Source organism: Dunckerocampus dactyliophorus, chromosome 2 (genome assembly GCF_027744805.1).
Source record: "Dunckerocampus dactyliophorus isolate RoL2022-P2 chromosome 2, RoL_Ddac_1.1, whole genome shotgun sequence".
Classification (NCBI taxonomy): Eukaryota; Metazoa; Chordata; class Actinopteri; order Syngnathiformes; family Syngnathidae; genus Dunckerocampus; species Dunckerocampus dactyliophorus.
In genome coordinates, this window is record NC_072820.1 from 44,189,977 (window position 1) to 44,213,660 (window position 23,684).

A 23,684-nucleotide genomic window follows, 5' to 3' on the forward strand; every position below is an offset into this window, starting at 1 on the left:
AAACTGTACCTGTATATTTGTCCTCATCATTTTGCTGCATTTGAGCATGCTCGGAAATCCCAGAAAATACACTCAAAACATGTGAAACCAATTTAAATGATGCTGTGTCTTTGAACGCGACCCCACATTGCTCATGATAACACGGTTAAAGTGTGATTCAAATGTTCTGCTGCTATTAAAGAGACTAACAGGTGTTAGACAAATACACTTTACACAAACACACAATACACAAACGTGTCTGCTGTCTTGTAGCGTGATTTACATTTTCAGTTCATCTGGAGCTGTTAATACATCCAAATATATCTAATCCTATCTTTCCTTTATCTTTCTGGTCATATCTTACAGTAAAACTGGGCATATTTCACACAGTCGTAAATTAATCATGATTAATTCATTGGAAAACTGTGATTAATTTGACTTAAAATTGGAATCATTTGACAGCCCTAGCTTGGAGAAAAAAGGAGCGCTTGATTCGCTCACCATTACAGTACGGGCAATCTTTTTTTTTTTTTTTTTTAGAATGATCAGTTTTCCGAGTTATGTATTTTTCATGTTATCAATTTATCGGCATGACATAATAATTCCTCATATTGACCTGACAATCATAGTGCACCCCAATCTATTTGAACAGAGAGGGAGACACACGATCACAAAAAACACAAAATCCAGAAAAGAAACTCTATGCAGATGCAGATCTCACTCGTAGGGTAAGCATGTTCTGAGATTTATTTTTTAATTTTTTTTAAATACATGTGTACTTTGATGAGGCTGAATAAAGCTACACTTTTGGTATGGTAACCTTTTTATATGAAATGTTGGTAAGATGCTTATCTCTGTGTTTTTCTTGATAATGTTCAGAATGTAACGAGAAAAAGCTGAAATGTTGACATTAATAACTGTCTAGTGATTAAACATTTTAATCAAATTAATCAGTTTTCAAATGAATTAATCATCATTTGGCACTCTGGGTGAAATATGCCCATTTTGGCTGTTTTTAATGAACAGAAAGATGACTACCAGAACAAAATGAGATGTATTTGAATGTATAATTAAATTGCATTAAGTTATATAAAATATATTAAATTTAAATAAAGCTAAGACATACCATACATGTATTTGCCTAACATTAGTCTCTGTAATAGTAGCAGAACATTTGAATCACACTTTAATCGCGTTGAAGGGTTGCGTTCAAAGACATCACGAAACTTAAGTTGAATTCACATGTTTTGAGTGTAGACTGATGTACTTTCTGGGATTTCCGAGCATATTTAAACGTTACATTAAGAGCTACCGCATTAACGGTTACCAAGTGAGAGATAAGAATATCCACTTCCTGTTTTTCTTTGTCTTTCTGTTCGCATAATAAAAACGTTGTTGTGATTTTCCCTGAATGCTACTAGCTGTGGTCTAGTGACAATGAGGAGGTGTCGTTCCCAGGACGAGCGGACTAAAGACGTGTTTGTGAGTTGGAGATACATATATGGCGTTGGAATTGCACTGCTGTTGATGCGTTCAGGTCTGAATAACGTTCTAAAAGAGCATCAGACTGTGTGACTTAGTGGGGACGCTATTGTGGCTCCCACTGATATCATAACAGAGTGATGAGGCTTGACATGATGAGCGTGCGTTAATGACGCAACAAATGTGAACATAATTAATGAAATAAATTAGTTGCGGCTGTTAACGCGCTATATTTGACAGCCCTAACAATAACGCAGAGCTTTCTTTCTAGCATGTTTTTTTTTTTTTTTGTTAGCTTTAGCTTTTACTAAAACAACACTGGCAGGTCTGATACTACTTATTGGACTGAACCCACACTTTGACTACAGTATAAACCGTACAACTGGAATATTTGAAAAACAATTCATGTTATTGAAATACCCCATGCATTGTGCCACTGACTGAAGGAGGGATTTAAAAAAAGAAGAAGAAAAAAAAAAGCTAAATCAAACCACAGTTACCACATTGGGAGGCGTCTCATTTCGCTTTGTGCACACAGTTCATTTGGGGTTACTTTGGAGAGGCTTTGAGGATAATGAAGAACAGGTGAATCACACAATGTGAAACCATTTTGATTTGCAATCCAAGTGGATTGATATTGGAGTGTGTTCACTGTTAGATTCCATAAAGAATCAATGGATCTTGGATGACGATGTGAAGGGTAAGTGATGTCTTTTGTCTTGAGAAAGGCATACTGTATTTGTGGAATTGTTTTCTGGAAATACATATAACAAGAGAAGGCTGTAGGACTCCAGTCAAGACAAGGAGTATGCAACTGGCAGGAAGAAGAGATTAGGTGACGTCTGGCTTTCATTTTACCCTACGGTCTCTCTCTCTCCCTGCGCAGTGTTCTACTTTCTCATCTCTGCTTTGCTCTAAATTAAAACCAGCATACACACTCAAAATAGCACACTGGAATGTAGCCCTGTGGAGGTCAGCAAATACATATATTTTGTGCACTCTTGTAGTTCGGTGTTTGCCTATAAGGTCTTACACCATTACTTATTACTCTTACATTAAACATGGTGGGTTTAATGCAACAGAAAACATGAAATAAAAGGTTAAACACGTGAAATAAGTATTGGATCCTTTATCAACCAGCAAGAATTCTGATGTGCCCATTAAGTGCACAAATTAGCCCTGTGCCTGGAGGAAGAAGCTTGCTGAGAAAGAAACCACTCTTGGTGTGAAAAATCAAAAATGGAGGAAATACAACATAATCACCCTCGCTTTGGGGACGCCATGCAAGGTCTCACCTCGTAGGGGGGAAGAATGATTGTGAAAAAGGTGAGGGATCAGCATAGAATTACACGGGGGGAGCTTGCTAATGATCTCAAGGAAGCCATGGGACCACAGTCATCAAGAGAATCGAGAGCTACATCTCGTGAGAGCTCAGAACATCTCTTATGAAAAGCACAGGTGTCAAACTCAAGGCCAAGCCCTTTTATGTGGCCCACGAAAGCCTGGATGTAATTAATGTGCATCGCACTAAAATACCCAATGGATGCTCTGTGTCTGTTGTGGCATGCGGCCCTTTAAAAAGGAAGCAACTGCCGCTTTAAGGGATGAGCGCTAATAGGAGTTCTACGAAGGAAAACACAGTCGGAGTCTGTGAAATGTCAAGAAATCACATCCCGAGCGTGCTACATGCCTTCATCCACACGCAAATAGCCTTTTACATCCTTAAAAACTCCGACAGGGTGGACATTTCCCATAAAGCAATCTTCCATATTTGGGTGTGGATGAGAAATTAGTCGATTTTTATAACCTCCAGTATAGTAAAACATTCTGAGAGCCAATTTCAAAATAAAATCTGATTATGTGTGAATGATTATATGGTAAAAGGTAAGTTAAGGCTGTATGTCATAAAAGGAATATATTTCTTTGAACTTAGATAGCCCATTACTCCGTGTCACTATCATTTCATTTTGATGCAGCCTTTTTAAATAACGGCTCTCAGATATCTCATGCAGACTAACATTGAAAATGATCTCCCTGTTACCAGTGAAGCATTCCACACAAGGCCAGTATGTTAAGTTCATCTCACTGCTGAGCTCCACTTGAAAGTGACAGTTACTAACTTTGTAATCCTGTCCTAATTAAAGCCATTCATGCAGTATCAACGAGGGGTGTCTTAGAATAGTCCACTATTCGACAATTTGGTTCGGAAGACTGATTCGACTATTAATCTTGCCTTTGAATCCTATAAAAATGTCATGTGATCAATACCGTACCATTCTGACTACAAGGGGGGTGCCCACAGCTGCTGTTGATACATTTTTACATGGAATGTTTTGTTACAAAACCAGCCTAATTTGTGCTAATAAAGAATTGGAAAATGGCGTGTGTGTTTAATAGAAAGTGAAGCGCAATTTGTGTCAGGAGCTTCTTACATATCACGCGACAACAACCGACAGCGTATCATTGAAAACAGGTAAGGCTGTTACGCCAAATTCATTTTATATACCGACTCTGGATTTTAACAAAAAAATTAGGCGGCTAACAGAGTTTGGCAGGTTGTTGTTTTTCCAATTTGTGCTACCACGTTTCGGTTTTGTTCATTTCGTGGTTGACTATGGTCTATTACTAGTCAAAACATACTGAAATACAAGTGATGTGTAGTATTCTGGTCACTAGGCGGCAGTAATGACACACAACACTGAGACATTAGCTTACGTTACAGTACCTTAACACTGCATGAAGTCATGAAAGTCAGCCATGGCATGTCTGACATGACCGAGTGAAAAACGTTATCCTCCTATTTTGTGTGGAAGTGGTAAGTTTTTGGCTTCTTAAGTTTGGAAGAAATAAATTCAAGGTTAACTGATTAGCTCGCTAGCTTGCTGCCGTCGAGTCCCTGCAGCATAAGAGTTGCGCAATGCATTGTACACAATGAATAACAGGCGTGTAAAGGTGACTATAGGTATGTTGTTTCATGTCTACAGGGCTCTAATAATGTTAACAACTGTATTTATTTTTCCTTTTAAATATCAAGTGTATTAACATTGAACCCTATGTCGTGGTCGGGTCTGAAACAAATGAACCGCTAAAAACGAGTGACAACTGCAACAATAAAAGAAGAACAGATATTATGCTGGCAAGTGGGCTACATTTAGTTTTTAAGCATTTCCTACGAAACCCGACCACTGTGCCACCCTGGCCGCTGCTCCCCCTTTGCACCTTACTCTGACACCGGACACTTGCAGTCCTCCCTGCTGGTTCATGTCCCCACAATTCATCAACGCATGCAAAATTATTACTGCTGACACAAAATTCCAGTACTTTTAAGGTTTAATTTTAATGTGCCAGTTTGAGTCCCTCTATCCATTCCAATATTTCCAAGAGGAAAAAACTGTTTGAAGCGTCAACAAATCAGAGGTCAACCAGTGTCCCATAATGAACGGTGATATCGTGTAAGACCTTACTGTACAGTTTTGATGGTTGAACGTACGGATAAGCGAGTACACCACTATCTGTACCTGTTAACCATCTAAATTATCTGTATCTGTACTCTGTGTGGGCGGGGAATAAACCGGAAGTGGGCGTGGTTGAAACGCAACACGAGCCATTTACAGCTCTGTATTGTCAAATGCACCGTATACGTAACAAAACAAGTTTACCAACTAACTTAAATATCATACAAACCGATAAGCAGCAGCGAGCGCTTATTCAGTCAGCGCGAGCAGGGAGCCGTCGTGGGCGAGCGTGCGCATGCAGGAAGCAGCAAAGTCAGACATCGTGAGTGCGAGGAGAGTGGTCTTTATGCGCGCAGAGAATGTTTTTATGCGCGCCAATTTTGGCATTAATGTGACACTAAGCAAGTCTCTGTAGGGAAGGGCGGTCGCTGTGGGTGACTGGCCAATCACGCTCTGTGATTCTCATCCAGTGAGAATTTACTTTCATCACGATTACGGATAATGACGAGCTGTACTCGTTTCATGCTCGTACTCGGCAAAAATGCATTTTCCGTAACGGATACTCGTGTAAAACGGCTCATCCCTAGTTGAACGGTTGACTCGCCTGCCTTCAATTGCAGGCAGTGTGTGTTCAGTCCCCACTCAGTGATGGTGCGTATGTGAGTAATGAATGTCTGTCTCTGTATGTGCCCTGTGGCTGACTGGCGACCAGTCCAGGGTGTACCCTGCCTCTCACCCAAAGAATAAGGAGTCGAAAATGGAGTATGGACCATACAGTTTTACTGATTTTGACAAATATAACAACCATGTCTGCTCTGGCTTACAGTAGACCTATTTCGATATGCTAAGGCAAAATGGTAACCACAGCAAGATAAAGTGTTGAAGACTTCTTTTGGATTCTATTACAATGTCGTGGCAATGCAAGGGAGTGTGAATAAGTGGAAGTTTCCCCCCAGTCCATTCAGCTGTTTCAGTAAATGAATGATTTACATTCATGCATTAATGGATGACTTGTGCCTGCTCAGCTTGAAGCTTGAACAGTACAGCTCCACCACAGCTCACAACAAATGCTCTGCGACACAAAATGGGACCTGAAAGATGTGTTTGCCGCTTTCTACGCCACTGTTGTGATCTATGACAAAACTTGTGCGTGCCAGCATGCAAACTCTAGAGTTGATTTGAAAATATACAAGCAGTCCATCAAATTATCATCGTAATCGATTGCAGAAAAACATTACATCAAACAACATCTACATTAATGGTATGGAGAACAGATTAGCAATGATATTTCATTTGTTATAATCAGTTTTGTCACATGTCAGTTGTAACCATAAAGCAGAAGAAAGGTAAATAAAAACAGTGTGGTCACAAACGTTGGTGTTCAAACAACATCTCCCAGTGGGAAGCATCACAGATTGATGTGGTTATTTTGAGTGACATTTGCAGAAATTCATTTGAAAGGTCTTTATTCAGTTCTTTTGAAGTTCAACAACGCCTGCTCTCTTGTGGCCTATTTGTGGTTCGGCATTTGCTCCCCCACATATTCATGGAGTTCTTTTTTCTGCTTGGAATTGTAAATACAGTATATACAGTGGAAACCCGGTTGGCGCGTCTTCCGGTTAACGTCAACAATTTACGCCACAATTTTTGGACTGGTTCCCTGACTCCGCCAGGGGCTGCCCTTTGTCACCGATTCTGTTCATTTTATGGACAGAATTTTGAGGAGCAGCCAGGGTGTTGAGGTTTCGGTTTGGTGGCTGCAGGTTTGTTCTCTGCTTTTTGCAGACAATGTGGTTCTGCTGGCTTCATCGAGCCCTGATCTTCAACTCTCACTGGATCCGTTCGCAGCCAGGTGTGAAGCGAATGGGATGAGAATCAGAACCTCCAAGTACGAGTCCATGGTTCTCGACCGGAAAAGGGTGAAGTACCATCTCCGGGTCGGGAATGAGATCCTGCTCCAAGTGGAGGAGTTTAAGTACCTCTGAGTCTCGTTCATGAGTGAGGGAAGGATGGAACGTAAGATTGACAGGCGGATTGGTGCGGCGTCTGCAGTGATCTCTGCATCGGTTAGTTGTTGTGAAGAGGGAACTGAGCCAAAAGGCAAAGCTCTCAATTTACCGGTCAATCTACATTCCTCCCCTCACTTATGGTCATGAGCTTTGGGTAGTGACTGAAAGGATTAGCTTACGGTTACAAGCAGCTGAAATGAGTTTACTCCATAGGGTGGCTGGGCTCTCCCTTAGCGATAAGGTGAGAAGCACTGTCATCCGGGAGAAACTCTGAGTAGACCCTCTGCTCCTCCGCATTGAGAGGAGCCAGAGGAGGTGGCTCGGGCATCTGCTCAGAATGCCCGTCGGACACCTCCCTGGCGAGGCCACATCCAACCTTGGGGAAAACCCAGGACACGTTGGAGAGACTAGGTCTCTCAACTGCCCTGGGAACGCCTCGAAATCCGTCGGGAGGAGCTGGACGAAGTAGCCGGGGAGAGGGAAGTCCTGGCTTCCCTGCTTAGGCTGCTGCCCCTGCTACCCAAACTCAGATAAGCGAAAGAAGATGGATGGCTGGATTTTGCCTCCGTTTGCGTGCAGTCTTCGATTAGCGCACAATATGGTGCGTGTGTTGTCGTGTTATTAATACACAGTGTGTGTCCAGCTGTGTCCTTAATGTATTTTTATCACAAACTTGTGAACATAGCTTGCTAACAAAATGGCAACCGGAACCGGAAGACAACTACATTACGTCGCAGTCTATGATGTCAAAGATGTATGTTTCAGTTTTAGACAGCCCTTTTGCAACAAACTGATCACAAAAACCAAGGTTCCACTGCATTATTCATTTATTTTCTATGCCACTTATCCTCACTAGAGTAGCAAGGTTATGCTGGAGCCTATCCCAGGTGACGTCAGGCAAGAGGTGTGCTACACCCTGGACTGGTTGCCAGCCAATCGCAGGGCACAGCCTGCATCCAGTCCACTGCATGACTTATTTATTATTTTGTTCCTTCCACCTAAGGTTACATTAATAGACTATTTTTTTGCTTGCTGCAGTGATTTATGCAGGGACGTGATGACATTTCCAGGTGGCGTGTGATTGATAAAAGGTGCATGCAGGTGTGGAGACACCCTCAACTGTAATGGTTTTCTAATGAACAGACCCGGTGTGGTATTATATTGAAATGTCTTCAGATGTTAGAGAGATGAGATGGACTTTTATTGCTAATATCGCTGCTTGTAGTGTACTGACTGATTGAAAACAGCTGTGAGAAACAGGAGGGGGGAAAAGGATACTTTAGGGTCTGTTTCTCAATTGTGTGTGTATGTAGTTGGTTAAACTCCCGAGTCAGCAGTAAGAGTTTGTCTTTTCTCCCTGTCCATTTGCTTGCAACACGCACACACACACACACACACACACACAGATTCCTCCATTGCTAAATCACCCCTCCCCACACAGAGCTGCCTATTCTACTAGAGACCTTTGAACCCATCCGAGCTGTAAAAACAGTCTTCCTCTCAGTCACTCGCACTGTCAGACACACACACACACACACACACACACACACACACGCAGCAATGAAACTGTGGCCACTCCCTTCTCTGTTTTTCCAGTTGGTCAGGAAGACTGGAGGGAGGAAGACGAGGGAGGGGGCTACAATCTGTTTGGCATAGACTGTACAATGAAGTCACTGTTGAGTGGGCCAACCCAGCCTGCTGCTTAAGTGTGTGTGTGTGTGTGTGTGTGTGTGTGTGTGTGTGTGTGTGTGTGTGCATGCGCCTGAATGTGTCAGGAAAAGAGTGAGGCTCCCACTTTCCTTAATTCAGTGCTGATGTGAGGGACTCCAGGGGAGATTCATAATTTGGATTTGGCGCAATACTAAAAAATAATGTTAAACCATAATAAATCAGGAGTCCAAATAAAGTTTATGGGAAATTTTAGAATAAGTTTAAAATGATTACCAGGCAGGTAAACACAGGCTGGACGTATGGTAACATTTCTTTCCTATATAGGTTTGGGTTGTGTTGGGTTGAAGATGATTTTGTAGTTTTAGGAGTTTTATAGTGTCTATGTACGTGTCCAATAATAAAATGGGACAGGGCACTGGGGGGGATACTGACGATATTACACTGCATCAGTTGATGCCAAGGGCAAAAACACTTTTACAAGTGCTTGCTACTAGGGTAGCACGAACGCACCAAAAGAGCACACGTACAAGCACTTCACAATAACCCTAAAGTGGCGTTTACACATTTTGCTTCCGCATTGTCCCACAATTATTATTTATGGCATGCCTGAAAAGCGTGAAGACGAGTTTGCGGAGTGTTTGCGTTCTGTTTACTCATAAATTACACACTTTGCACGCAATTTGTTACCGAAAATGGTGCGCGTTGGCACAAAATGACCACGTTCCCAGATGACAATAGCACGCGCGACACGCATTGTTCCCACACCGGTATGCATTGTCACCATCACTTCCCGCATCCGTGAAGCAGTTTTTTGTCCCACTGTGTCACGCATGATGCCATGCAACAGCAGGCATCGCCCCAGATGTTGAACTCAAGAGAAGTTCTAATTGCAGAAAAGAAAGGTAAGTCTATATTATCTTGCAGCTTTAGAAAGAGAGTGCACAAAGAGCAGGAAGGAGGCATTAACTAGAAAAAAAGAAGGCATGGACAGTGTGGGAGAGGGAATTGCTGACTAGAAGGCATCACTTTGGGCATTATGATCACTTTTTAAGAGTGTAAAGATTAATTCACTACATTGACACATCAATTTATATTCCTACGATTCAACTACATTGACCTTTTGGTGCCAAGTGCAGGTTTGGATTGAACTCTTTAAAGTAAATAATTCATCATGGCAAGCTATACCACCCTCTGTTCATCCTGATTTTGTATTGCATTGTTAACTCATTTTTTGTACTCATTGGTAATTTATTCTTAAGTATGTCAGCATTATCAATAATTTCAGACATAATTCAATAATCTGATTCCATTACAAAAAAACAACGGGAATCTAGGAAAGTTCACCTGCACTGTCCAGTATACAGGTATTTATTTCACAGTGAATTTCTGGCTAAAAAGTTACTGAATCAATTTATGATTAATGAATCGTTTCGGATCAGATCGTTTTCAAGGAACCAATATCGTCCTTGAATCGTATCGGCAACCACAAATCGTGATACGAATCGAATCGTTATTAAAACGAATTGCTACACCCCTATCACTTATTAAACGAAACTCGCATGGAAGATCCAAGAGGCTACAAAAATTACTTGAGAATTCCCTCCAACTTTCTCCAAGAGGTGGGGGAAAAGTTAACCCATTCATGTGAATGAGACGCGCTGAGACATGCTTTGATACGCACCGCCCGCATTGTTTATGCTTAGATTGCGTTGCGTTTACGACTAATTCACAGAAATTATGCGTGACGCAAATTTTTAACATTTCAAACACCGCACAGGTTATACATACTTCACACCTATTTACCACCAATTTACTCGCAAAATTGGCACGCAAAATTGCATACCACTGAGGTGACTAAATGCGTGCAAGTGTAAGCTAGGCATAACACTCATACTAGAACTAATAGCACACAAATGGTACAGTCTAAAGGCTAATCCAGAAATATTATAGGAAGACAGATCTTGGGGCACTACGGACCGGACACAGATGTCATTAATCAGAAAAGTACTGGGATGTGTCCATTACACCAACTGAAAATCAGTTTCAACTGATTGTGGTACCTTTTGTGATATGGTCCTCAATGAAAACGAGTTTGGCACCCCTGCCTTAAGACGTTTGAGTTCAGGGCTCAGCACGGGTCAGTCAAGTTCTTCCACAATAAATTCATTCAACCATTACAGACTTTTGTTCACTCGGGGACAGTCATACTGAAACACCCCCGAAGCTATTTAAAGATTTATTTGTATGCTGAAATATTAAGATTCAAGGTGATTTCCAGTTCAGCACTGTCCATTGTCAAAAGCTATAAAGTGTATCAACATAATTGGTCTGCTTATCTGGTGCAGTTGAATAATTACCTGGTATGGTTGGTAGGCTGATTGATCAGAGAGGAAGTCCAGCTGTCGATCTAATAAGAATTCCACCGCTGTTACTGATGACAAGAGGCTCTTCCCCACCACTGGTTTAAACGCCTACACAAACACACAAAAAAAATCTTATAAACTTATTAAAAAAAACCAACAACAATAGCACTGTTATGAGTCAAAGACAAAGTCTTTGTAGACTGAATGTAAGATTTGTGGGAACGGATGAATGTTTGAAGACTAATAACAACACAAATAAAGAAGAACTCCACAAGTGGAGACATAATGAAGAGAGGCACAAAGAAGGGTAGAGGAAAAAGGGAGAGAAGCGCTCCATCGTGATGAATAAATTATTGAAAAGAGAAAGTCTGACAGTTCAAAGGCAGTACACTCCACTTTGATGCTGCATATTTAATACACACCCAGTCCATCCATCCATCCGACGGAAAAAGCGCAGTAGCATCTCCATTTCGTCTTCAGATCTGTGCATGTTGTGAGTGAGGCATATACATTTGCTATTTTTCATGATTGTATTTCTTTTTCCCCCACTACATAGGAAGAATATCATGTCATGTATTTGAGTGCCGAGTATTTGTGAGCATGAGGAGGGAGGGTGGGTGATGCTATGATTTATGGTTACACAACAAGGTCAGTCAGATGGAGAGATGAGAGGTGGGAAACATGACCACTGTAACCACGCCTTCAAACACCCACATGAGGCTGTGTCATACTGTGCGTGCAACAAAAACATGGAGGTTATATGTGTGTGCGTGTGTGTGTGTGTGTCTGCGGTTCTATCTGTCTCTGTCAAGAGGTATATGTCCAGCCAGCAGTGCTAGCTAGCTGTTACAGAGCAAGTACACTGCAGTGACTGATGAATATTGTATTCTTGATAAGGTCCACAGTGTCGATTTCCCCATTAGTCTTTTTAAATAAAGAAGCAATACCGCATGCAGTGATGTTTAATCTTGTACTCAGTTCACCTAATTTATGATTATTGGGGTCATCAAATTGTTAAAGCGGTTTTTATTACACCAAAGAAAATGAATCACACTGTCGTGCATCACATTTTGGACAAATACGGCAACAAACAAAAAAAAAACTGCACATACGGTATCATCACTATGCAAATTACTGAATTTAGTGCAGTTACAAGATGTTCAACTCCAGAGAAGAAGCTCTCATTGCAGAAAAGAAGGTAGGTCTATGTTATCTCACAGCTGCAGAAAGAGCAGGAAGGAGGCATAAACTACGAAAAAGGAGGCACGGACAGTGTGGGAGAGGGAATAGTTGACTATAAGATATCACTTTGGGCATTATGGTCACTTATTAAGAGCCTCGGTGGAAATAAATATCCAAACATATGGATATATTTTATTTTTTCCATCAGTCATCAATCAATTACATTGATGAATTCAAACATTGTTAGAACATCAAACCTACTCCCTTTTTTGCAGCACAATGAATACTGGTTGGCTTTAGAACAACTATGCTGTTTATTGATGCCAATGCACACAAATACTACTGTGCATGGCTCAGATCAAGGGTACCCAAGTGTTACATTTAAAATTTTAAACTCGTGGATAGACTTTGGTAATGTTATCAACACAAACTTCAAACATTGCAAAACACACACCCAACATACCAGAGCTCGAGACATCTTCCATTTCCCATAGCAACCCTCCGTAGTTCACTCTTTCTTAAATGTAAAGTACATAACTCGGTGTCCACTCGGTGTTAGACTTTTGTTCAAATAATCTTATTTTACTCTTTTATACACAAAAAAATCACTTCAGTTGCAGAGTTGAGTAATTATTCCATTAATATATACCATTGTAATCATCATGGGGTTTGTTTTTTCATGGAATTATGTTCTTCAAAATTTTCATCGGCAGGCAGACACGAAGGTTATGTACCTTTCACTAATGATTACACAACAGTTTTTTTTTTTTTTACACTGACAATATTTGAATAAAACACATTAGAAACCAATTTCAGACATCATTCTTTAATTCTAAGTAGAAATCATGACCAAATTATCAGAGAAAGTAGACATGCTTTACGTGTAACATTTCAATGTCCAAAAGCGCAAAATAAAAACATGAACATGAACTTCATTTATGGCTTGGTAAGCTTCCTCACTCTAAACATCAGAGTGATAGGGATAGTACACATTGTTAGAACAACAATTTAAAATACTACTCAAGTGAATTTGAAGACAGCAAAGGGTACCCTTGATCTGAGCCATGCACTAGTATTTTAATGAGGTTTAGTCGGCAATAATAGCAGAGAAACACAATACTACTCACTAACTTTGGTTTGTTTACAACAAAGCTTAAGCAGCAGTATGCAAAAAACACTTCTATCAGTTTTTTTAAGGAAAGTAATACAGAGCCTTTGTTGGCACGGATACAGCAAAACCCAAGGCAGTAACTGCTGTCTTTCTAAGTGGTTAGACTCAGGCAAAATCTCCACGACAAGCCGTACCGTGCCCTTGTGTCTTGTGACAGTCTGGAGATCTGCATTCAAATCTCACATGAACATCTGTGTGTGGTTTACCGGGTTCTTCAGCTTCCTTCTATGCCAAACCCATGCATGTTAGACTCAGTGTCCATAGGTGTGATTGTGAGTATGAATGGTTGGTTGTCGATATGTGCCCCGCGATTGACTTCTGACCAGAACATGAGAATACCATGCTCAAAGTCAGGTGGGATAGGCTCCCCACAACCTTGCATAGAAAACAGATGGATGGATGGATAAATGAGTCTCAAAGGCCAGATATCAACAACACTGGAGGAAGCTAAAAGAAAGCTTTCTGTACATAGTGTACGCCCACAACTCTTCCAAGTGACACATTTGCAATCATTCTCAGAGTAAATGCCTACAAATTACACGTTTCCTGTTCTTCATGTTCTCAGCCACTCAACTCACTCAGTCACGTCTGTAAGCATTGCCAGGAAAAAGCATTCTGCGGTCACTGTGTAACCACTCTTAAGTCACAATTCTACCTTTGATTGAACCTTCCTTCTATTATTGTGCAAGGTGTCTTCTAAATAATACAAATAATCCTCTATGGAATAAAAATCTTCAAACTAATTCACCAAAAGACTGTCAAAAATGAGAAGTATTGTGACATTTTTAGTATTATGAAAGATCTAAAGTGTGTGTGTATGTGTTTATTGTGTAGTCTTTGTCAGATAATTTAGTTATTTGCAAGTTTCAGACAAATAATAATAACATGAATTTGTAAATCTGACTTTTCGAGGGATCCAAGGATGCATAACTATTTTTTATGCAAACAGTATCTCAAAAAAGCAGGTAAGCACGTACAACAAGTAGGAACACTAATGCAAAAAAACTGAAATTCTTTTTTTGTGCAATCCAGCTTTTTAAAATAGTGTTGACAGTGTACTGGGCCTGTTATCCTCATACTGCCAAGCACATGTCAAAAAAAACCTTGGCGTGTTTTTTGGTGGGGTTTTTTTTACACTTTTGTAAACAGGTGAATGCTGTGCCCAATCTAGCATTTTCCATTTGAGACAGTTAGCTAAGATGAAACCTTTGCTTCCCACTGACGTCTTGGAGCATGTTATTCACTTGCTCATTACTTGCCGCTTGGAATACTGCAGTGGTTCTCAATTATTCTAAACTGATATCTATTTATCTGTACTGTACAGACTGAACTCGAAAATGAAACCAGTGAAATGCAACAAAATAGCGTATTCAAGAGTCAAATTACATGCTGAGTATGTTGGCTGGTCTGCACTAATACTGAAAGTCCTCCCTGCCTCTCACACCCCCGCCTTGAGGCCCAGGTTCTCAAGGGAGGGGATGATGCTCTGCTTCAAAATTTCACAGTACAGTATTCATGTTTCATGCCTCCCCAGACCATGGCACTACCAACACCATGCAAAGAGGAACGTACTGGAGATGTAAACTCTACATCCAACACTCACACCACAACACAATACACTCCTTGAGGTCATTTCCTGGAGCGTGTTCATCAAGTAGCAACATGATAGCCACACTGCATGGCAACACGCCTGGGAAGAAGAAGCAGTCCGATTACAGAGCAAGAAATGCCACACCTCTCCGTGTATTAGTGATGGGAAACTTGATTCCTTTTACCGACCAATCCACAGTATTATTCCACAAAGTCAACAAATACTTTTCGTAAAATGATGTTATAATAGCCGAATAAAATAAAAAGTATTTTTTCAGCCTTCCCTGTGAAAGGTAATCCCCTGAGATCTTGTTTGGACTGTAAACAGGTTGGTACAATTCCATGCAGAACATGAATCCTCTCTTGCCACATCCAATATGGCGGTAGGGTCCACATAGGATTCAGTTCTCAATGCGGAGGCTACGTCACCAGAGAAACTACCCACTAAAACCTGTGAGCCCACGTCTAATGTTTGTTAGATGTCTATACGTGACTAGCATTTATTGGAAAAGGGCCTAAAATCATAACCACCCAATATATACTGTTTCACAACTGAATTATCTTTATGTAGTTTACTGTCATACAGTGATTATTAGCACGTAGCACCTGGATATGGAACTAAATTGGCCAACATGCCAGTCATACACCGGCTACTATCTTGGAAACATGTTTATGGAACGCCATTGGTAACAAAATACATTTGCATATTTGGTTAATGGATATACATTTAAGCAAATAAAATGACAAATATACTGTCCTCAGCTGGATTATTTTGATTATACAGGGCTGTTACTCAACTGTGTGTATTGAATTTGATCTATGCTCTTATTACAGGTACTTGTAGTCCTTGTAGTGCATTATTTCAACACCAAAAGCCACACTGAGACTTGTTTTATTTCGTTTGGTAGCTACGGATTATGGGTGGAGTCACTTTCGCTGGAGAGTGTCCCTGTACCTGAGGGTGATGTCACAGTCTCCCAAAGCTTCCATGTGTTTTGAGTCAGGCCTTACTCCAAAGAGCTGTAGCCTTGTGGGATATGTTGCTTTTCTACCACTGGAAGGAGAGCACTGGGGAAAATGTGTGCTCAATAAACGTGTGTGTGATTTACCTACACAAGATAGAAAGACTACGTAGAGAAATAAAATGTATCATTATGATTCCACCGTTTTCGGCGATCAGCCCCTTCCACATTTCTCAACCCAGCATCAAAACATTCAGCTCGTACAGGACGTTTTGGACATTGTCTCCGTTGAGGCAACTGTTTGCTCCTCCCTCTGCAAACTCTCCAACATTGAATGATGCGTACCTTTGACAAAATCTGCTCTTGTAATATATTTCTTGTGTAGAGCCCATCTTCTCCCAACGCCTTCTCCTCTAACATTTGCAATAAAAAGTGCCTGTTGTAACACGTCAATTTGTTTCAGCTCCAATACCACTCTCCATCTCTCTTTAATCGTCATCGGTCACAAAGGAAGCTAACAAGTGTCATGGCTGCTCACCAACTCGACTGCTCACAAGGATCACAACGTGTGTTGGAAAGGGATGGTGTGGTAGGCAGAAAAATAAGACTGTCATGAAAATTACAATTAATTAATACACAATTAATACATTCCCCACAATCCCTTTTCCCCCCCAAATAATCCTTTTATCTTGACAACTCTTACTAATTCCACATTTCTCAAGTGATTCAAACCATTTCAACATCTATGTTGAATCTATGTTCCCACTTTCCACCGCTAGTTCCACATTTTCCTTCACAACAATTCCCACTGAGATGAACTGTTAGCATTTTAGTCATTCTCATGTTCACTAGGTCTACATTTCTCAACTGTTTTGGACTGTTTTCCACATTCCAAAAAGTCCCACATTTCCTGTCATTCCACTTTTTCCGTACAGCATTTCAGCTTAGCTTCAGCTCTTAAGCGTTCACACACAATTTCTTCATAAACTGCATTCTCTCATTGATGTTAGTGTGGTGTTTTGTGAAAAGGGGTTTCTAATATGCATGGTATGCCAGCAGCTGGAGTTGGGACTTTGTAAAAGAACACTACGCATATGATCGCCAACTCTCTGTCCTTTTAGGTTGTAAACAATATTTTGAAAACCATTCATCAGTGAATATTTGGAGTTTAAAATTTTAGATATTTAAGTAATGCATTTCAGCTTCTGAATGATTGGTTAGAAACTAGTTAAAATACGAATTAGGGCTGCGTGATATGGCCTCAAATCAATATTACGATAAACTGGGCAGTTTTACCTCGATAACGATAAATGCACGATAAATCACCGACCACTATATATCTTTACCATGTGAAAATACTTGCAGGAAACGCAAATTAACTGTTTTTCATTGATTTATTGACCAACTGGCACTTTCAGTGAAATACAATGCATGTAATGAGAAGCACCTATTCCGGCAATAAAGCCTTCTGAAAAAAACCTCCAAAAAGCGCCAACAACGCTTCATTTACATAATGTCCTTTGGGTGGTGACGACACTTTTCATATTCACTTTGCATTTTGTGTTCTTTTGCTCAACATCATCTTTGTGGAACCCCAAATAAATCTCCCTGGGTCTGCGGTCCACAAATATGAATGTATGGGACATACCCTGGCATACTACACCCGGTACACACATGAAAGGGTTGGAAAAACACGTGTTGCACGTGTGCTCCCTTTTTATTTTTTTTCTACTCGCACAGTCTACTTCTCGGCACATATGCGAGTGAAATGCTGGCACTGTACAGCCGCTTCTTCATTTGAACCGTCACCCGTTCCCTCATCGTCTGTTTCCCTTCTTGCTCAGGCTGGATGGGTGGAGTCACGTGACTACACATGCTGTACCTCATGTTAAAGGGGAATGAACATAGCATACCAGCACACACAGTCAAAACAGATAAAAAAAAATACACTCTTAGTAAAACACCAAATTAACCGACATGGGCAAAATGACGTCCATTATCGTGGTAAATTTCAGTAACGTTAAATTTTCGGTTTATTGCCCAGGCCTAGTTTGAATACACACGACTCAGCTTCTCCTTCCTGCCATTGTTATTTGGTATTTTCCAAAAAGTGAAATGTCTTCAAACTTTTGACTGGCTAAAATTAAACTAAAAGCAGCATTGGTTGTTTGGCATGCTTTGACAGGCGGTGTTTTTATACACAATGGAGTAATTTAATTAATTTAAAGGATTAATTGTGATTAACTAATTGCAGTCATAGTTAGTCCATTCAATTTTAATCTCAAACAACCAAGCAGCTAATTTATGTGTGACCAGAAGTCGACACGCCAACATAATATCTGACTATTTCAACTGTCGTATTCTCCTGATATTTTCTTGTGTTATACTCCAAAATGACTCGCAGAAGTAATTCCGCTTTGTGGTCAGTCTAAACAAGCTGAAGACGACGGACTTATGCACATGCGTTTATTCTTCTGCTATAGTTTGTTGTGTCACATGGTCTGCATGTCTGTTTACAGCGTCATACGTAGGTGTGCCTTGTGTATTACATCGTTTTCACCCAGTGATACATTTCCACCTGGACGCGACTATACACTAATACCACAAAGTGTGGACGTGAATTTTTTTCAATCCGTGAAAAAAAAAAAAAACATCCCAGGAACGTTTCCGCGTGGACATGGCCTCAATGGCTATATCTCAAGGTGAGGGCTTTTCTCAGCGATTTTTAGGTGAGATTAAAAAAAAAATGTGGAAAGCACTTTTATCAACATGAACAACACGAGCAAAAGTATGGTCGTATGCGCACGACTGCAAGGCGGAAACAGTGATTATGCGGAGGGACGTTACAAAAAGAGTAGTGTCGTGCTCGAGAGGAAAACGCCTCAATGTAAAAATTGGTTTCCAGACATTTGCCCTTGGGCATTTGATATTATGATATGGTTGGACTGCAGAAAGGGCTTCATTAATGGCCATTCACTAAGTGGGTCACAGTAAAACAGCTGCTTTCCATGACATACACATGCACACATGGGCAGGTTGTACTGTAATCTGCTTATTGCTCTGATAGTAAATGACCAGAGTTGTCAAAACACAGCTGCTCCTTCCATCCCCCACTTGCGCTCTCACAGACATACACAGGATAATCAATGGCCAGTAACTGTATATCCCATAGTACCGTCATGCACATACAATGTGGCGAGATGGCATGTCTTAGTGACAGTTACAATGCAATACTTCAACCTAATAAAAAACCCCTAATTCCACAATGGACACATACTTGCAGTAGCTATGGCCCTCTATCACATTTGTCCTGGTGTGATATATTCTGTTGGCACACCAGAACAAAGCAATCATTCTGTCCCATGGGTAAAAACACAATTTGGCACCTTTAAGCAGGGTGATACTGTACTGTAAGTAAAGAAAAAGTGAAGTAGATGTGACCATATCCATTTAATTTGAACTAGGAGCTACACACTCAATCATTAAAACTCCTCTTCGCCAAGTGGTGAGGAACACCAAGTCCACAGAGGCAGCACAGTTAAATGACAAACGGTGAACTTTACTTCATTTACAGACAAATTAACAAACTAGGATCACATTCTGTGAAGAAACAACAGTACTCGCAGGTATCAGGCTTCATGAATCATTAACATGGGATTCTGTGGCTTCCAACCTTGGCCGATCACTCTACAATCTGTTGATGTATGACAATGTAAGCCATCACAAGTCATTTATGATATTTCCAAATACACGTTATATTATTCGGAAAAAGCATGTATGCATATCCCCGGAACATACCACTGCATGCTATACTTATGAGACAAATCGGCCACCGGTCAGTATGGGCCGATTACTTGGAAAGGTATGTGATTGGTACGTGCCAGTGCTTTCAGTGCTGATCACGATCACCTGTGGCTCGTACTATTGCAGTCTGCAGCATGTAGAGAGACCCTTGTGTGGAGTATAAACAAACATGTCTGCCAAGTGGAACTTGTATGCCATTTGTGTGAGTGATGTGAAGTTTGCAACCTGCAACACCTGCCACAAAAAACACCTTGTGGGGGTAGCACGTTAAAAAGCTTTAATTTAATGGAGGAAACACTTGATGGCGTTAGGTGAGTTTTCGAGACTCGCGGTCTGTCGCAGCCAAAACGCTGGGCAACCCTCGCCCGTTTGTGCGCCAATAACCCCCCCAAAAAAAATTAATTCATCACGCTAGATGAGAAGCCTTTCTCCGCGATGGAAGAACACCGGGTGAGACTCTGTTCTCATCCTGTGCAAGTTTTCACGAGTAATATATGTCTCCTTGAAAAAAACAACAACATTTAATTAAGGAGATTTTATGGTTATTTTTTTCATATCTTATAGCCAATAGCAGGGGTGCAGCCAGGAATTCTGGACCCTATAAAATCAATGTTGGGCCCTCCCCAGTATCGGAATCGGCAGTGTAAAACCATGATCAGAGCATCCATATTCTTTTACTACATTATACTGTATGGTTTTATGTTTTTTATGTGCTAAATCCGGCATATTTACATTTATTGTATGTCCATTAATATACGCTGTACCTTCCAAATAAACATGAACGCATTTGTTGGCAAGTCCCCTGCAAAGATGTTTTGGTTAATGGCGACCACGTCTTTCAAACAATCTTGCTCAAGTTTGCTTGTCAGTCCACTAAAGCTGGGTAACAAATGTCATGGTGATTCTTATATCTTGGTTACTAATATCAGACCACAAGCAACACAGCAGGGTGCATGTTTTACCATATTTTCGCCTTTTTGTGAGCAGCGGTTCAGGAGTATATACTCACGCCATGGGGTGTACTCATTTTTTCCACATGACTTCCATTTAATGGACTGGTTTCATGTTATGTATAAACCTCTACCCTCATAGCACCGGGAATATATCTCTACATCTGTTGTGGGTACATGGCAGGGTATGGTTTATTAGTTTCAGACATGCTTCATAAGTAACATTAATGGAACATCACATTTGCACAATTTAACATGTCTGAAAAGGAGTAAGACGACCCCTTCCCCACATCTATTACATCCACAGCATGTGTTGAACATGTTGACACTTTCGTTTTACAAATGCACAATACAAATGTACAGATACGTCATGACAAGGCTGGTTTAGCTGGAGGGACAGTGAGAACAGCACAATAGTGCTACTTGTGTGCGAAACAAATGCCATGGCTTGGAATCCTGACACATAGTTTATATGCTTTGTGGAATTCTCAAAACTTCGAAACCGGTGTGTCATTTTCAACAGAATCATTGTCCACACAACCGAAATAGAGAAACGGAACCCACAAGCAAAAGACACACATAACATTTTAGTTATGCAGTCATGTTCCCATAATTAGGTTTTGTTAAACGGAACATACTGCCTGATGCAAGTACAATGAAATACAAAATACCAGAGATGTACATATAGAAGTGGGTATAGATGTATATATGTAGGTATATATTACTGTACAACATCTTCAGAGCAAGCAGCAGTACACACTCTACTAAACACACACACACACACACACACACACTAACCCAGCATATATTAACCATCGACCATGAATGTCATGTTTACTTTAATCCAGTCTGTTCTATAACGTGTTTTACGCTCGACTATCTTAAAACATGGCTGTCATCTATAGCAAAAGAACAAAAACCTGGCAGATTACCTCTCTCCTTCGTCTTCAAACCTCAAAAAGCAATGGCTGAGCAGAAGAAGAACCTTGAAACAAAAACAAAAGCTTTTCCACCAAGCAAAGGGGAGACAAGCAGAAATACAAGACGGGGTGATGATGATATAAAAGGCAAAGAGAGAGAGAGAGAGAAAAAAGTGGTTTCCTCTTGTGGTGAAAAAAAATAGACAGATGGCCAAGAGGGAGAGAAAGCAAAGCAGCGGACGAGCTACAGAGCCGACATTTTAACTGCTGCTGAGGCAAGGAGCAAAAGCAAGAGAGGGAATGAGAGCGAGAGGGAGGTGGGGGGAGGGACCAAAGCTAGGCGCTGCTGGCTTGATCTCCAAATTTTACGACTCACTCACTCTCTTTTATTTTGTCCTACTGCCTCTGAGCTCTATAAATCAATGAAGGTCTCCTTCACAGCTCGCCTTTCCCCTACACTATCAGTGATTGCGTTCATGCGCTTGCTTACGCAACCATTCACTTGTACTAGCAAAATTAATGACACGCAGGCGACAGTCTAATGCTAACATTGTACTTAGATGCTCTCCGTACCTCAAATCATGACACTTGTATCAGTAATTATTATCTATGCAGTGCTCTGAATTCCATGTCATTTCAACACTGATTAGCCTTTACAGTGTCACAGGAAATGCACAGTAGTCTAATGCAAGTGACTGCAGTTCCGCTGTTTCAAAAACCATAACATGGGAAACTGCGGAACCCTCCCACAATGAACGTATCAGCTGGAACGAGACCAAGAGCAGCAATGGAGAACAAAAATGTTAGCGTGTGTAATTTTTTTTTTCCTGGTCATGTAGCCACAAAAATTTACATCATGCGAAAATGACTGCACTGCACCCTTGGAACCACAGCTGACCAGTAGGGTCCTACCAAATCCAATCTTTTTTTTCTAGGGGTGTATGATAAAAGGATTTATCACGTCATACCGATGAATCCGATAACATTAAAAATACAGTGGCTCATGAGGTAGAGCAGGTCGTCCAGAAACCAGGAGGTTAACCTAGGTAGTGTCGTTGTGTCCCTGGGCAAGACACTTTATCCACCTTGCCTTCAGTGCTACCCATACTGGTGTATGAAAGTTTGGTGATGGTCAAAGAGGCGCGAATTGGCAGCCATGTTCCCGTCAGACTACCACAGGGCAGCTGTGACTACAGATGTAGATTACCACCACCAATGTGTGACTGATGAATGAATGAAACATCATCACATCGACCTTCAACACACCAAACCTTATCAGCCACTTGAAATGCCAGCATCGCTACAACCGTGTTTTAAAAGCCTAAGAAGACGCCTGCACTGCCAAAGAAGTGGCAAAGCTAGCCGCAAAGAAAGGCCCCGGGCTTGTTCCTATCGGTGTTGCAAAAGTGCAAAACATTTGCCAGAGACGACCTGAGGGCTAAAGCGATCAGTACTTTCATGATGGCACTGGATGACCATCCCTTTACCGTCGTTGAAGTTACCGACTTTACTTTACTTAGAGCCAGCGTTTGTACTTTTGTTTGTTTAGAAAAAAAATTAACTATGAAAATATTCCATTTATTAATATTGAATGGGAATTAACTTATCGCGGTCGAGTCCGGAACCAATTAACCGCGATAAACGACAACTGTACAGTGTTTTTGGTATGGGGATCGCATCAAAAAAACAAAATGCAGACCTTTTATGACCGAAAAGACACAAAGCGTTGACCTGGTCACGGACAAATTGCCTGTATGTGGGAGACAGATCTTTTTGTGCTGTCCTTGCTGCAATAAAGGTAAGCTAAAATTAAACATGCACGCCCAGATCAGCAGGAGGCAAGAGATTATACTCACTAGGCCCCATCTGCGCAGGGGGAGCAAGACGAGGAGGGAGAGCATAGGCTTGGTGGTGGTGGTGGAGGTGGTGGTGTGTTGTCATGTTCATCGACCCAGTTTCAACTAACTTAGCATTGCTCAGGAACCAAAAATGACATACAGTACCTTTCACTGAGGCAGTTGTCACTGTTAAAAGTTGCAGGTGATGACATATTTGGACACTGTTGGGGTACCCCAGGGCAACCAACTATTGGCCTGTGCCGCGTGAATCATTGAGAATTAGGCTAGCAAATATAATGAATAATTAT

The 23,684-nt window shown here is 40.9% G+C and overlaps 1 protein-coding gene across 7 annotated transcripts in view; it reads right to left on the reverse strand.

The window, feature by feature from the left end:
- Nucleotides 1–23,684, reverse strand: part of jmjd1cb (jumonji domain containing 1Cb) — a 154,681-nt gene that overhangs the window by 38,309 nt on the left and 92,688 nt on the right. For 5 of the 7 annotated variants that reach the window (XM_054757419.1, XM_054757427.1, XM_054757400.1 and 2 more), the window contains exon 3: nucleotides 10,954–11,067. In XM_054757419.1, coding sequence (XP_054613394.1) covers nucleotides 10,954–11,067 — 114 coding nt within the window. Of the gene's footprint in view, nucleotides 1–10,953; nucleotides 11,068–11,381; nucleotides 12,425–21,550; nucleotides 22,212–23,684 lie in introns of those variants that run through there. The other 2 variants (XM_054757444.1, XM_054757436.1) reach the window with 2 other exon arrangements.